Below are 18,123 nucleotides of genomic sequence, written 5' to 3' on the forward strand. Positions count from 1 at the left end.
CATGAACTTGAGGCATGTGCCTTGTGAATTCAATGTGTGCCATTAAAACCGTACAAGCCCCTTTGGAGTGCATGGATGGACAGATTCATCCTTCTTGATTAATTTCATGCATGAACAGCATGAATAGCCACATTCTTCATCTTTAAAAAACACACATGACATGAATTTGAGCATCCATGTGATCGATCACAATGCACCTTTATTGAAGCTGATTCTTGAAGGGTTATAGGAGCTTTTGTGTTCATGCATTCGGACACCAATCAGTCACACATGTGAACATGAATAGAGACTTCTTTGAAATTCGTATGTGCATGTATCTCCTTAAATTCAGTCTATTGTATCTTCAATTTACAAGCATATTCAACCTTCAAGGTGAACATCTTACAAGACAAATTAATACTCAGTTAAATGCAACATTAAGACACAATTTAGACACCATTTAATTTGTCTAAACTTTAGACTCAATTAAAATATCTTAATCTAAGACACATTAAAAAGTTGTACTTATTATAACATATTAATTAAACTTAAGACACATTAAAATGTTGTACTAATTAACATGCATTAATAGACTTAAGACATATTTAAGACTCAACTATAATTAACTAAAAATAACTGAATCATAATTAATGTTCTTTCCAGCAACTAAAATGCATAAATTAAAATGAGATTGAATCGAGCTCAATGAGCTAGGAGCGAGCTAGATAAGCTGGGGAAAACTAAGATTGAGCTTGTTGAGCTAAAATTAAGCTTCATTTTGTACTTGGGCCCCTCATGTTTAAGCCAATCTCGATGTCGTCGAGTTGTATCGAAACATGATGCGGCCTGGGTCGTGTCAGATGGAGTGTTTACAGAAAAGATGAGTGAAATTTTTGTTACTCCGTCCCCTATTTATAGTACTAGAAAACCTAGTCTATTCCTAATTAAATTCTAAAAGATAAATACAAATAAATGAATATAATTAAAGATAAATGAAGATAAAAGCTAAAATTAAATCTAAATAATAATCTTTAACAATTATCCTAATATAATTAAAAATTAAATAAAGTCTTGTGTTTATAAAATTTTTGCATTGCACTTTTGCCCCCAAATCTTCCACACTTTGCATTTTTTGCACCACTTTCTTCCTACTTCACATGTTGGCCCATTTTATCTTTAAATTCACGCTTTTTGCCCCCAAATTTTTTTTGCCTTCAACTTAGTCCCTACAAGATAAAAAACCATAAATAACTTAAATTAGTAGGATCATACTCCAAATAAATGTGTAATTAATACATAAAAATATGTCATTCTAGAGTATTATCACCGATCAATCCAACTTCCAAATGAAATGATTTGATATAGTTTAAATTCTATTGATCTATTTGTATTAATTATGGATTTAGTATCTGTATTTTAATTTGATCAATTTTAGTTTATATACTTTTTAAATGTTAAAAATTTAGTCTTGACCAAATAATACTTGTTAAATTTGTTTGGTTAAATTCTAATATTAGTCATGTATTAAGCATAAAGTTGTAAGGTAAAGAGAATTTTGAAAAGAATTGAATATCTATTATTAAAGGATAAAATGGCTTTTTATAGCCGTACATCACAACTGAAAAGAGAAAGAAAAAGAGTGCATGACTCAACAACTTTGAATAAATCAAACAAACAAATATCCCTAAAGAAACGAGATTTATTATCCAAACAACCTAAAATAGATTATCAAATCTCAACAATTCCTCCCTTAAACTAAAAATACTCTAAGCATTTAGTTTATGTCAGCTTCTACACAAACACCCAAGAATCTTCTCAACTTACAAAACTGATCCAGCTTAAGAGGTTTGGTCATCACATCTGCTAGCTGATCCTGTGAATTACAATGCACCAATTTAATGTTGTCAGTCTTTGTTAGGTCTCGAAGAAAATGAACACGCATATCAATATGTTTGATACGACCATGTATTATTGGATTTTTGGAGAGCTTGATTGTCGAGCTATTATCACAAAAAAAGTGATTAATTTCTCATGATTCTTGTCCAATTTCACCAACACCCTTTGTAATCATACTACTTGACATGCACATAATGTTACAGCAATAAATTTAGCTTCTATGGTGGACAAACTAACTATTGGTTGCTTTGTAAAAAACCATGAAATTGCTCCTAAGCTTAATAAAAACACATAACCAGAAGTACTATTTCTATTTTCTATATCACCAGCAATGTAAGCAACAAGTTTATTTTCTCTTCCCTTCTTATAGAAGATTCCAAACTTAGTGGTGCCCTTCAAGTATCTCAAAGCTCATTTCACCACCTGCAAATATAGCTTAGTAGGATTTTCCATGTATCTACTAGCAAGACTCACCACAAACATCATGTCCAATTGTGTTGCAGTAAAATACATAAGACTACCAATAACTTGCTTGTAGTAAGTCTTATCCACTTTGACTTTATCTTTATCTTTTGAAAGCTTGAATCCAAAAACTAGTGGAACCTGAACAAGATTACTCTTATCCATTTTGAAACGTTTTAGCACCTCTGATGCATACTTATTTTGATTGATAAAAATGCCATCAGATTTTTGCAACATTTCGATACCAAGAAAATACCTCATCCTCCCAAGATCTATCATGTCAAATTCATTCTTTATAGAATTTCTGAACTCAATTATCATCTGCTCATCATTACCAAAAACAATGAGATCATCAACATACAAACTAACAATTACCATTTTCATGTCTCGCCTTTTTATGAACAAAGTATGTTCATAATCGCCTTTTTTAAATCCTTCCTTCATGAAGTAAACATCTATTCGACTAAACCAAGCACATGGAGCTTGCTTAAGTCCATAAAGTGTTTGTTGTAGTTTATATATCTTTCTCTCATTTTTTGACTGAACATAACCACTTGGCTACTCCATAAAAATATTTTCAGTTAATTCTCCATGCAAAAAAGGTTATTTCACATCTAGTTGGTAGATAGTCCAACCTCTTTGAGCTACAAATGTTACAACCAGTCGAATTGTTTCTATACGAGCAATATAGGCAAATACTTCAGTATAATCTACTCCATACCATTGCAAATACCCATTCACAACAAGTCTAGCCCTGTATTTATCCACCTTTCCAATCTCATTAAACTTGGTTTTATAAACCCACTTTATTCCTACCTTCTTTACTTCCTTTGCTAATTATGTCAATTCCCATGTATTATTTTCTGTATTGATTCCATTTTTACATCCATTGCTCTCTTCAATTTTTCACTTTTAACAGTTTCTTCAAACTAAATAGGATCATCAGCTGTAGACATCACCAAATAAGCTTTATTATCTTCTTCAAAAAGCCCTTCTCCAGTCTCATAATCTCTCATCCAAGTTGGTGGTACCCTGTTTCTCTTTTTATCTATACTAAAAGCATCATCTCCAGTTGAAACATCAAAGGAAAGATTCCATATGTCTATATCAACTTTAGGTTCACCTTCCTCTTTAGTCTCATTAATTCCAATTGCTGCATTTTATTGATCTCCCCATTCTAAGTCACACACAGCAGTGTTTTCATACTTTTCATCCCAATCCCATGCCTTATCTTCTTTGAATACAACATCCCTATTTATTATAAATTTTTTTGAGTTTGGATTGTAAAGTGTATAAGCTTTTGACTCATCACTAACCCCCACTAAAACACACATCATGTTTTTATCGTCTAATATGGTTCTTTTAAAATCGGACATATGAACATGAAAAATGCAACCAAAAACACAAAAATACTCAACTGAGGGTTTGAATCCTCTCCATGCTTCTTCTGGTGTCTAATATTTGACAGAAAAAGTTGGGCTTTTCAGAACATGTATTGTCCAATTGACTACTTCAGGCTAGAAAGTTTTCAAAATCTTCTTTGCAAAAAGCATGCTGCGTACCATATTCATAACGATTCTTTTCTTGCGTTCCGCTACTCCACTTTGCTACAGCTTATATGCAGCTGTCAGTTGTCTTTGAATGTCATTATTTTTACAAAATTTTGTGCACTCATGTGATGTAAATTCTCCTCCACGATCAATTCGCAAAAATTTGATAACCGAATTTGATTTTTTCTCAACATGAACTTTAAAATTTTGAAAAATAACAAAAGTCTCTGATTTTTCTGTTAGAAAATAAACTCAGGGTTTTCTACTGAAGTCAATAATAAAAGTCATCAAGTACCTTTTTCGACTATTTGAAATAGGTTTGATTGGTTCATAAATATCAGCATGAATTAACTGAAGAATTTACGCTGACCTCAAAGTGTTTTTCTTTAAAAATGATGATCTATGTTACTTTCTCACCATACATTCCTTACAAAGCTCTGATGAAGACTTGAGTTCCAGTAAGCCATTGACCATCTTCTTATGTTGAAATGTTTTCAGACCTTTATAACTTAAGTGCCCATATCTGCAATGCTAGAGCTACTGAATCTTTTCTTCTAGGGTTGTGTTAAAACAAGCAGGTAGTGCAGTAATAGCATGTAGCTTGAACATTCGATTTGCAGTCATCTTTGTATCCATGATCAACCCTTTCTCAAAGTGATATACCTTACATCTATCATGTTGAAATAGAACAGGCAGCCTCTTCTCTTGCAACTACCCCACACTTAGCAAATTATTCTTCAATTCTGGCACATAAAAAACTCATGTGATGATCTGCACTATTCCATCCACTATTAATCTTACAACGCCCTTTCTTGTTACAACCAAGCTTGTGTTGTTTCCTAGCTTCATCGTATCTTTATAATTTTCATCATAATTGACGAAATATTCCATCTTTCCACACATGTGATTGCTGCATCCTGAATCAAAGAACCATGTATCATCTTTATTAACAGCCTTTGCATCCAAAAATGGCATGAACTGTAATATCCTGATTTTGGGCCTAGTCAGAATAGCGGTTTTGTGACCACAAAATCTGAGATAGAAATAATTATTTTATGATTATTTTGAGGTCTATGATATGATTGCATGATTGTGTGAAAATTTCGTGAAGAAATTTTATGCATAAAGTGCTTAAATTGAAATTAGGGACTAAATCGAATAATTTGTAAAACTTGCATTCTAGAAGTTTCTAGTATGAAATTGTTTTGAAATATTAATTAGGAGGTCTTAAATAGAAATTTTACCAATTTCTAAGTCTATGGACAAAAATTGGACATGGATGGAATTTTTGGAAAGTTTAGTAGTAAGGGCATTTTGGTCATTTAGGGGTAAAATGAATTAAAATACAAAATTAAAAGCCAATTTTGCTCATCTTCAACCCCATGGCCGAATATAGCAAGGAGAAACCATGTCTAGGGTTTTTCAAGCTTCCAAGCTCGATTGTAAGTCCGTTCTAGCCTCGTTTTTAATAATTTTTACGTTTTTTGAGTACCGGTAGCTCGATTAAGCTTATGTAGCAATAATTCAACCTAGGGTTCATATTTGGAAAAATACCCATAGGTGAAATTTGTGTATTTTGGTGCTTTATGATAGAATATGACGTTTTAAATTATGTTAGACAACTTGTACTACTCGGTTTTAAGTGAAAACGAGCAAAAGGGCTTAATCGGTAAAAATACCTAATAGTCATAAGTACATGTTAGAGTGAGAATTTGATGTTACCATAGAAGGAAAAAATGATCATCATGTCATAAAACATAAGAAAATAGGCTGAAGTTTAATTTACGAGCTTTGGGGCAAAAGTGTAAATATGAGAAAGTTTAGGGGCAAAACTGTAATTTTGCCAAAATATGATTTTGGGTCAATTTGTATAATGTGAGTCCTAATTAGACTATATTTTAAATGATAGAGCAAGAAAAACTAAAATTCGGGCTAAAATGGGGAAAATACCAAGTTGTGGACGAAATGGTAAAAGTAGCCATTTTCGCATACGAGGTAAGTTCATATGTAAATGTTGGTAACATAGTTATTATTTAAATGTTTTAATTTTATTTAAATGATATGGTAATTATTATGAAATATTATACTGTGATAATTGTTTGTTAATATGTCAAATTATGTGATATACTTGGAAAATGTGAAATACTACCAAGTATCGGTAACAGCATTCCGTAGAAGATGGTTGAGACACATGATTGGGAAAAAGGTCCCGTTGAACCTTAGGAATGGATTAGGATACAAGTGACATGTCACTAGGATATTTGGGCATCCGAACTCGTTGAGTTGAGTCCGAGTTCACTTATGGATGCGAATGTCCGAACTCGTTGAGTTGAGTCCGAGTTCGAGAGATGTAACTAGGCATCCGAGCTCGTTGAGTTGAGTCCGAGTTCACTTATGGATGCGAACGCCCGAGCTCGTTGAGTTGAGTCCGAGTTCACTTATGGGCGGGTTACATGGTAGCTTGGCTACATATGTGGCACTTATGTGCAAACTTTCCATGTATCCGAATTATATTCCGATGTGTTCAACGGGTAAAATTCTACTCAAATGGAGGAATACTCGAGATGAAAGGGACGTATTGGTAAGTGTTGTGAAATGAATACTTTGAACAGGTATGTACTTAACCCTCGGGTTGAAAACTCGATATAACAACAATATGGTAAGATGATAAATGAAAATGTGATATGAATGTCTCGGTGATGATTATGCAAATGATGTTTTATGTTTGCGTATATAGTTGTGTTAGTTGCTATTTGCATGTGAGCTTACTAAGCATTTATGCTTACTCCCTCCTTTTCATTCCTTGTAGTGTTGACAAGCCAGCTCAAAAATCGGGAACGGTCGGAGGCACACTCACACTATCTGTATACCATCTTGGCATAATGGCTTGTATATTTTGAGTATGGCATGTATAGCATTATAATCATTTTGTATATATGGTCTTATGATATGGTTATTGAGTGGTATGGAAATGCTTGGTAATGATTAGCCATTAGAATGGCTAATCATGATCATATTTGGTGTTATGTATGCTAAATTGCTAGCTAATCCATGGAAACCATGAAATAGGTAAAATTTACCATAAAATAGATTCAGACAGCAACAGTGATGTGAGTTTGAAAAATCATTAAAAATAGTAGAGATACAATTAGATAATGAATAAAATATGGAATTGAAGAATTATGAGTCTATTTTCATATGGATGGAACAAAACAGGTATATGAGTTATATTTTATGAGATGTTTAAATTTTTGTGAAACAAGTCCAGAGCGATTTCTGGATCCCCTGTTCTGACTTTGGAAATTCACCATAAATTTTTCAAAGATAATTATAAGTCATAATTTATATGTACAGATTCCTTATTGAGTCTAGTTTTATTAGAAACAAACGACATAGTCATTGAAACTCTGTACAAGGAGATATCTTATTCGTAATACATAGAGGTCAGAGCAGTCGAACCCTGAAATAGGGGAGACTTTAACTAATAAACTGTACTAATTTGCTAGACCAAAAATTATAGAAAAAAATTAGTAAATAGATATATGAGTCTAGTTTTAGGAAAAATTTACGGAATTGGATTTCGAGTTTTGGAACTCGAGATATGAATTTTTAAGCGACTGTGACGCAGATTGCTAGCTTGACTGAAAATTTTAAAAATAAATTGTTTGAGCTGTTTAAGTAATGAATTAAGTTTGTTAACACCTCATGTTCGACTCCAGCGATTGTCTCGGGTACAGGGCGTTACATGAACAATATTTATTCCTGAGTTTCTGCCTAGTGTGCCTCTTTGCTCGAGCATTCCCATTGAAAATGTCCTAATTTGTGACATCTGTAGCATTCCACAATGGCTTTATCAAGACTCTGTCTGCCTCTCCCCCTTCTTCTTCTCTGTAACCACCTCGGCCTCCACCTCCTAAACCAAATAGTTCCTTAGAAGAAATCTTCAACGCTTGTGCTTCTTTAGGTAAAGAACTCATGTTGATGCGTTGCTCATGCACCAATAAGCTACTCTGCAATTCATCAATAGTCAAGATTCTTGTGTCTTTAAATTCCTCAACAGAACACAAAACATAGCTAAACTTGGAAGCCATTGATCTCAGAATTTTTTAGAGCACTTCAGCATCTGTCTTATTCTCACCATTCTTTTTCATCTTGTTGACTATTGTGAGAGTTCAAGCAAAATATTCATTGACAGATTCACTAGCCTTCATTTCAAGAATCTCAAATTCCTTTCGCACAACCTATAAGTGTCCATGATTTACTTTTGTTGCACCTTGAAATTTTTGTTTCATAGAATCCCATATACTTTTAGATGTATCCTTATTTAGGATTATCTCAAGGATTGAACGATCTAAAGCTTGAAATACATAGTTCTTTGCCTTTAAATCTTTCAACTTCTGATCCTCGACCTGTTTCTTCTCTGCCTCTATTAGGGCTCTACCTTTTGCTTCTGTAGGTACCCCATTTTCACTATGATACAATATTCCTTTGATCACAGAAAGTTTTCCATGAGCATTGCCTAGTGGTCATAGTGTCCATCAAATTTTGGAACAGTAGGTTGCGCAAATGAACTTTCTATTGCCATCTTCAATCACCTAAAATATCACGCAAAGAGCTGCTACTTCTAAATTAATCAGGTCCCGTGAAGAAGCCTGATACCAAATGTAAAGGAAAAAATTGAATATCTATTATTGAAGGAGAAAATGGCTTTTTATAGCCATACATCACAACTGAAAAGAGAAAGAAAAGGAGTCCATGACTCAACAACTTTGAATAAATCAAACAAATAAATATCCCTAAAGAAACGTGATTTATTATCCAAACAACCTAAAACAGATTATCAAATCCTAACAAAAGTTAAATATTTAATCTATGTTTTCCAATTGAATCTTTTTTAGTCGCTATCTTTTTTGGATTTCCAAATTTTACTCTTAATGTAAATAACACTCGTTAAATCTATTAACTAGTTTTTTTTTTTTGTGTGTGTGTGTGTGAGTAATAAGTAGAGATGACAAGTTGGCATGACATTAAATGTACGACAATATGTCTGATGAATCAAATTTTGAAAATAACAGAACTTAACTTAATGGATCTAATAGTTGTCATTTGGTCAAGACTAAAATTTTAAAATTCTAAAAGTGTAGGGATTGAAAATGAATACATTAAAGTACAGGTACTAAATTCACAACTTATTAAAATTACAAGATTTAATAGCATAATTTGACCTTTGAAATATCATCTTACCAAAAGGAGAGAATATAAAAATTATTAAGCTGGAAAGCCACCTAGTAATTGAATTTGGATGTAATTGCTTGCAATTACATAAGGGTGGCATATTTGGGTAACCATTGTAATTGATGATTCCATTGAATTGGGTGTAATTAGAGCACCTAATTACACGTTCCAATTCTTAAGGGGAGGGTGAGAATTGGAGTAATCACATAGGTAATTACATTCAAATCCAAATTTAATTTATTTATACAAATTATAAAAAAATTATATTATAAGAATGAACATATATGAATGTTTGAGATGATTATGGCAAAAAAAAATTCTTATATTATAAATTCTTAAAAAATATATTATAAAATTAATTTGTATATTTTATAAAGTTATAACAAAAAATATATTATTCAAATTCTAAAAAATTTATAAAGCTATAACAAAAAAGTTTACATGTTATAAAAGTGTTATTATATATTTATTTATAAAAAATTATGGCCAAGAAATATGGACACAACTTATTATATATGTGTCCATGTTATATATCATAAAAAATAAAAAAAAATTAACTTTTTAAAGTTATGGAAGAAAATATTATTTATAAGAAGTATTATGAAAATTTTGGACAATTTATAATTTTTTTCAAAAGTTATATATTATCATTTTTATATTATTTTTTATTTAATTTACATATTATAAAAAGGGATATAACCTAGTTTAAGTCTTGCTCTAAAGTTTTATAATTAAAGCTAAAGATTATTTGAGTTGTGAGTCTAAATATTTTAAGGACGATACTAATTATACAAATAGAAAAAAATTTCTTGCATCATATTGTGGGGTGTGATGCCATTTGATAGAATGGTATCAAACACAAGCACCATAGATAACTTACGAACTCTTTAATTTGAGACATCCAAGGCATAAAAATATAATTAAAAATACATTTATTGTTCTTAAAAAATATTTTTCATCTTAACAACATCACTAATAATTTTTGTGATTATAATGCACATGATTATTTGATTTTACTTTTTGTTACTTGTTTCAAATTTATTTTTATCATATTATTTATTTATTATAATAATTAATTTTTAAAAAATATAAATTATGTACCTATGTAATTACAATTTGTACTACCAAACATGACATAAAAAATTACAATACACATCTAATAAATTATAATTTCTATAATTAGAAATGTGAAAGCAAGATTGAAGGAAGTCAACTATGTCTGCTAAACTTGTTCGTATACAACATTCCAGCAGGGTGGTACTACATTTGTCATTCTAATTGGGTAAATTAAAAGAGCACTGAAGAGGATGGACAAAATAAATAAACATCCATAACATAAAACAAAGACAAATTGAGGTAAGTGGAGACACTAAAGATAAAGGTGTTTGAATTTAGACAAGTGAGCTTCACAATTTATTTGATTCGTTGGATGAATATAGTCAAATGAATGAAACATGGAAACCCACATTTCTTCATTACAAATGAATTAATTGAGTATTTATATTACTAAAATGTGTTGTATCGGTACATCTTTAGGCAGACTGTGTTGGCCATTTTTTAACAGATAATTTGATAGTAAAATCTGTGACAAATTCTTAACATCACGTGGTTATTATTATAAGATGAATTTTGATGATTATCGTAACCCATAATGAATAGCTTGGGCGTGATAAGGTAACAACAACTTGATGGTTTCATGTCTATGAACATTGTATTTATTCAACAGATTTCCTTAATATGATGAATAAGTTAAAGATATATAATATGTATTATTAGAAGATAATGAGGGTTTTTCAATGATTTTATTGAAGAGGTGAGTTATATGCTTAAAGATTGCAAATTATCCCACTTTATGATAATCTTAAATTCTGAGGGCTGCCATGGGATTTGTAAGAGCTCGGAGTTCACTCTTGAATTTTTTTTATGGGGAATGTTTTATGTGATTTGATTCTACTTTCGGTAGGAAAAGATGTCTACTAAATTCAACTTAAATTATTATTTATGGTATGAGATTTAGTATAGCTGAATTAGGTAATATTAACTTCAAATTATGTTCTCGATTAAGTTTTAATTTGATTGGTATAGACATTGTTATCAATATTAAGAAGATGCGAATTCAAGTATGCTAAAGTGCAACGCAAGTTCAAGTATGCTAAAGTGCGTTATCCTTCTACTTAAGAGTTGAGGAGGATAAAAAAAGTTCAAATTGTGTCAACAATTTTTTGTATTAAGTTTTTATTCGTTTTTTGCTTTATTCATAGATATACCATTTCTACCTCGTTTAGATACTAATATAATAAATAAGTAAAAAAAATTATTTATTACATGTGTATTAAAATAGTTAGCCATATAGTTAATAAAAAATTATAATTATAATTTTATTTTCAATTTGATTTATAGATACGGTATAAAATTATAATTATAAAAGTTTAGAAAAATCTTATTATGTATAAATTATAATTATTAGTTAAATTTATAGTTTCTAAATATAATGTGAGCCAAAGAAAATTACTATCAATACTGTTAACTGTTATGTCAAACATAATTTGAACAAAAAAGTTATTTTTTAAAAAATAAATAATTTTTATTTCTAGTTGGAATCTGCTTTTTTTACAAAAATATATTTTGGTAGAAAATTTTTTTAAACTAATTGGTACGAGACCTTTCTATTTTTGGTGTTAAAAGAGAATAAAAAAAAATAATAAATAAGGAGGGTTTATGAAACAATTTATCCTATTTAAAGTGTGTGGCAGCACCGTAGAAGCTTTTTTCGGCAACCAATGAAAATGAGAAATTTGCATATCAGGTCTTTAAGTATTTTAAGTTATCACATTTTAGTTTGATAACATTAATATGTTAGACAGCACCGATAGAATATTATAGCAAACGTACCATTTTGATAAATAATTTAATGGACATACCATTTGATTTTTTTTTTATTATTGGGTTAAAAAAACCCTTATTATATTTCAAATTTTCAAAATGGAAAAAAAAATTGTTAGAAAGAAACACGAAAATGATGATGTTTTTGGGAATTGAACTGTGGTACTTTAAGAGTAAAGTACAACTGTACCAAGTTCCACTTCTATCTTGAATTTTGCTCGTACTAGTCTCCTTTAAGAAAAAAGGAAAAATATTATGAACTGTTAAATAATGGCTTAATAATGAAAAAATGTAATAAATTGATCTATGCCTCAACATTAACGTTAAATCTGTTAAATTAGTATTATAGTCGATTAAATAAATTATTAAAAAAATTTAAAATTTTAAAAAAATAATTAATTTTTTAATTCAATTTAATCCATTCATGTCAATTTTCAGATCATTTAATCTAATTTTGTTGTTGAAACCGATACCCAAGTGGTCGGGTTTGGTTGAAGAAGCATGGTTTCAGCCAAAAAAAAAAAAAGAGGTGCAGCGTTGAATTATGAGGAAGTAGGTTCCGTCAGAAACAAAAAGGTGGTATGATAGTAGTTTCCCATCTCAAAGCATCACCAAAACTGACCTCATTTAACATTTCTTGGCCCTAATATTATCCCTCCCTCGTCTCCTTACAAATAGACTTGATGAGATTTAATCCCAATAGTTCCTTCATGTACAAGGAAGGTAAAAGAAAGGACCACCAATCCACAATAAGGTGGTAAGACTTAAGAGTGAAGGAGGGTTTTGGCCTCTTGTCTGAAAGAAGAAGGTTTTGCAGAACAGAAACCAAAATCTGAGTCCTCAATTGTGTTTGTTTATTTGTTTGGTTAAAAGCTGTTTTCCTGAAAGCCTGCTACTTGTGTGTTTGGTCCCTTTCCCTGTCAAAGATGATGTCATTGCAAATAATGCTCATTCTTTTCGAGAAAACTAAATACCATTCATCTCTTTACTTACTTTGACCTGCTGCTGCTATCTACTTTAGTTATGCTATATGTGGTTCCTTACAGTTACTTGCAATGCTTGTTTTCTATATTGATCTCAAAACCAAATCCATGGGCTGGCTCCCAGATTCTTGCCTCCCCCATTTTTTATTTTACAAAAATATTCTTACTTGTATGCATCATCTTTCCAAATGAATCCTAGGATTAGTGGAACCCTAATCTTTGAATAAAACTATGGCTGAGTGAAAAATATTAAACTAGGGCTTGTTTTTAAACGTACGTATGATAATTTTATATTATTTCTTTCTATTTATTAAACGCTTCAATTTCATTTTCTTCATCCTTTTTATGTAACTGAGATTCGGATTTGCTGCTGTTTTCCGCCATAATTTCTTTTAAGTTGAGCTTCAATAATTAACAATTAAACACAACAAATCTATAAGAAAAACATGACCCAATCATAATACCACTTAAATGCCTAAACTAAAAATCCATAATACTTTATAATTTTAATTCTATTTATTAATGTTGTTTGATAACATATTTAAATTTTTAATATTATAACTTAATTTATAATAAAAGTAATTAATTAATTAATTAATTAATATTATGATGTATAGAAATATATAAACTCAGATTCATTAATATTATTATGTACAAAATATACAAACTTAAATTATAATAATTGACTCAAATGTAATGTATTATTATTACCATGATACCTAGTAATATTTTGGTATTAACAAATACTCAACTTATATTATATTACTTAATTTTTTAATTTCTTTTTATCTTTTTTGGTAGGCTAAACTCTATTATTACTTAAATTTTGATATTGTTTAATTGTATGCGTTTAGTTTATTTTTCATCTCACGTTACAGTATATAATTTCATCGCCATTGCTATTTTTATACTAATCACATATAAACACATCATCTATCTAAACTTACCTTTATGTAACGGAAAAATAAACTCAAATTCAAAAAATCATATATATTAAAAATAATAATAAATAAGTAAGATATAGAAGATTGTAAATAAGGGGGGAAAGGAGGGGCAAATGGTGGAAAAGTAAAGTGAAACTTCTGCCTTTTTATTGACACATGGGCCGTTAAATTTTGGACCTATTATGACGTGCGTTACGCCAAAGCGCGGCTGGGCTGCCTCAGACCTCGCACTCGGAGACAGCCCCGTCATTTCCTCTCCCAACCACTGACATCCACGTACTCTCCTCTCATACCCCCAACTTGCCTGTGCGGACCCCACTCTGAATTCTACGCTCATAATTCGTTCCCCCTAAAATGTGTCACATCACGCATCTCTCTTCTTTCCATTCTCTCTCAGCCGTCCGATCCTGATCGGGAAAAACCCAAAAAAGAGGTTTTATTTTATCTTCAGTCCCTATACTCTTCAGAATTTTGAAATATAATCCTTCTGCTCTCTCTCTCTCTCTTGATAGAAGGCCGGGGATTTCTAGAGATTAACATCAAATCTAAATTGAAAACTTAAATAATCTATTTGCATTTTAGCTAACTAATCCTTCAACTTCTAATTTAAAATTTTAATCTGTCATTTGATTGAGAATTTAATATTTTTAACATTAAGAAAAATCTAATCTTAAAACTAAAATTCTATCCATAATATTGGTAATTATTGCATTAAATTTAATTAGATGTTATTAAGCTGGATTTTAAATTTTTTTTTTACATACCTTCTATTAAAACAAAGAAATCTATTTAATTTTTTCTAAAAGCAAAATATATTAATTTTTTAAATAACAACTAAAGGACTAAAATTTTCGAATTAAAATTAGAAAGAAAATCTAAAAGAGTATAGGGACTGAAGCCAGAATTAGGACAAAAATGGTACAGTCTAAATTGTCTATATCTACCTAGATTGGTTGCATTTGTAATCGTCTCCCCATAAATCTAAGAGCCCGAAAAGTAAAGCTTAGGTTCTCTGTCTGCTGCTTCTTTCTTCTCTTATACTTCATTATTTTTCCTTTTTCTTCTTTTTTGTGAAAAAACATTGAAACTCTTTTCAAGACGCAATAGAAGATGTGTGGAGGTGCAATCATTTCCGATTTCATTGCCGTGAAACGCGGTCGGAAGTTAACTGCCGAGGATCTTTGGTCTGAACTTGACACATTCTCCGACCTGTTGGGTCTGGATTACGGAAATGGAAAAGAGTCTTCTTTCACTCAGTTCGACAACACCAAGGCCGGTTCCAAAGCCAAGAACCTTGAAAAAGGTATGATTTATGCTTCTGGCTTTTCTTCAAAGTTTGGGTGCTTTTTTCTTTTTTCTTTTTGCAGAAAGCCATGCTTTTCCATTTGTTTCTTGCATGTTATTGATTACATGTCGGTTTATGTGTTCTTGCAATGGTCTTTTTCTACTTGCATGAAATGGTCTTAAAAACTGAAGTAGTCTAGTTCAGAAAACAAGTTCTGCGCATCCGTTTCAGTCGTTTTATGTAAAAGAAAATGGTAAAGTTTCTTGTTTTCCTTGTTTAAAGAAATACAACAAAAAAGTGTTCATGAAAGGAACCAAGTTTGTGTTTTTAATGTTGTTTTATATGTTAAATGTTACGGTTTTTGTTTGGGGGTGGTTTTAGTGGCAAACGAGACGACTCAGAAGACAAGCCGAGGGAGAGAGAAAGAAGGGAAGACTCAGCGAACTCGAAAGAACATTTACAGAGGAATCAGGCAAAGGCCATGGGGGAAATGGGCGGCTGAGATAAGAGATCCTCACAAAGGTGTCCGAGTCTGGCTCGGTACATACAACACGGCTGAAGAAGCGGCTCGAGCCTACGATGAAGCCGCCAAGCGCATCCGTGGGGAGAAAGCCAAGCTCAACTTCCCTCAAACTCCACACCTAACTCAGCCTCCTGCTAAGAAAAGGTGTATGATGGCTCCTGAGTTGACTCCGCCGAGTTCTGAAACAAAGAGCCCACCAACCCCACAACTTTTTATGGGTTTTGGTTACGAGAATGGAGTTTACAGACCGAGTGAAGCAATGGAAAGCGAGATGGAGCTGAAGGAGCAAATCTCGAGCCTGGAGTCGTTCCTGGGTTTGGAGCCTGATGAGACAACAACTGAGTTGAGTGGAAGTGCTGAGCCTGACTCAGTGGACCTTTGGATGCTTGATGACCTTGTGACACATCATCAACAACAGCCTCAGCTCTTTTATTAGAAATTAAAAAGTTTTAATTAGGGTAATGTTATGTTTGATATGATTATGCTTAAGACTTTAATGTTTGTATTAATGAAGGGTAAATAGTTGTGACAATAAAAAGATTGGCCACCCAGTTTTAATTTATATTTATTTCTAATTTGGGTGACATGTAAATTGGTTTCGAGAAACATTGAAGTACCCATAATGTTGGTTCATGTATCAGATATAGTAAACACTTTGGATTAATAAAAAAACCTCCTAATATTTTATTTTCAATGCACCTTGTAATATTATAAAATTAATTACCATTTTAATTCATTGCACCAACATTTGGCAATTACAAAATTATTCCAATGGTGATTGCTGTTTAACTGATTAATTTAATTTTCCCAATTATAGATATCAACTAATATATTCTTCTTTTTCCACAAATTAATCTTCAAATTCAAAAGATTAAAAATTAAATGTTTTAATAAAATAATTTTAGGTCAATTTTTACATCAATAATATAAAATAAATCCATATATATGAAAATAAGATATTTACGAGAATATGCAAAATACACAGTAAAATACAGGTGACGCTTGACCAATCGGCGCACCATCTTATTTCTAATAAAAAAATTATTTTTTGGGTACAGTCAAATCAATCGGCGACATCTGTATTTTATATAGTAAATAAATTTTTTTTCAGTATACAAAAAAAAATGTAAAAAAAATTATTTGGTGCCGCCGATGTGTTAGGTGCACCCAAATTTTTTTAAAAATATTTAGCTGAAAAAACTCGTGTTTTAATTTTTTTCAGTATTAAAAACACGAACTCGTGACCAAATAGTCACTTCCATCAGGCTGGTGCCACTTGGCTGCACTAGTTTTTTTTTAAAAAAAACTTGTGTTTTAATTTTTTTCAGTATTAAAAATACAAATTTGTAACCGAATTAAAGCACAAGTTTTTTTCCAGCTAATTTTTTTTTAAAAAACCGGTGCAACTAAGCTGTCAGGCGGCAGCAGCCTGACGAAAGTGACCATTCGGTCATAAGTTTATGGTTTTAATATTAAGAAAAAAAATTAAAACACGAGTTTTTTCAATTAAAAAAAATTTAAAAAGTTTTTTGGTGCTCTTGACACATCAACGGCATTAAATTAAAAAAATATTTTTTTTACTTTTTTCCCGTATACCAAAAAAAAAATTTATATTTATCATACAAAATACGGGTGCAGCTAGTTGATCCAACTGCACTAAAAAAAGAATTTTTAGTTAGAACTAAAGTGATGCCGCCCGTATTTTATTGTATATTTTATATGTTTTGGTATATATTAATTTATTTTATATTATTCATATAAAAAACTATTTAATTATTTAATAATATGTAAAAATAGGAGTGTACCAAAAAGAATTTTTGTATATGCATCAAAGTGCAGTTCAAATAAAATCTGATGATAATGATATCCATTTTTGAACCGGACCAAAACCGGCAATTCATAGGTGGTCTAAATATTTCCACATTATCTACAAGTGCCAAACATAGATTCATTTAATTTTTTGATAATTAAATAAATTCAAATTTCAATAGAATTAAATATTTATGATTTAAAAATGTTATTTATCATTCAATAAAATTATATTTTAAAAATTATTTTATAATTCTATTAATGAAATATTTTGTTTATAGTTGAAGTGTAAATAAAAATAATAATTTTCATAACATTTATTTAAATAGTAATTATTATATTTGCTCAAATTTAATCTTATTTTAATTTCTTTTAAAAATACATGGATTAATTGATGTACGGAACAATAGAGGGACACACACCAAACAATTTGATAGTAATAATTTTACATATATCAGATGATAATATATTATTCAAAAAATTTAAAATTAAAATTATTTTAATTTCATAATATGACCCATCAAAACTCCTCAAATCTAAATTCTACAAGTACAGTCGTAATAATAATAATTGA

The 18,123-nt window shown here is 30.7% G+C and overlaps 1 protein-coding gene across 1 annotated transcript; it reads left to right on the forward strand.

Annotated features, from left to right (window-relative positions):
- The first annotated feature begins 14,892 nt into the window (after nt 1-14,892).
- LOC107896651 (ethylene-responsive transcription factor RAP2-3) lies at nt 14,893-16,434 on the forward strand. The gene is made up of 2 exons (XM_016821871.2): nt 14,893-15,235; nt 15,599-16,434. The coding sequence occupies exons 1-2, from the start codon at nt 15,043-15,045 to the stop codon at nt 16,174-16,176; spliced, it is 771 nt and encodes a 256-aa protein (XP_016677360.1). The 5' UTR covers nt 14,893-15,042; the 3' UTR covers nt 16,177-16,434.
- The last annotated feature ends 1,689 nt before the right edge of the window (nt 16,435-18,123 follow it).

This window comes from Gossypium hirsutum, chromosome A10 (assembly GCF_007990345.1).
Source record: "Gossypium hirsutum isolate 1008001.06 chromosome A10, Gossypium_hirsutum_v2.1, whole genome shotgun sequence".
In the NCBI taxonomy this organism is placed as follows: Eukaryota; Viridiplantae; Streptophyta; class Magnoliopsida; order Malvales; family Malvaceae; genus Gossypium; species Gossypium hirsutum.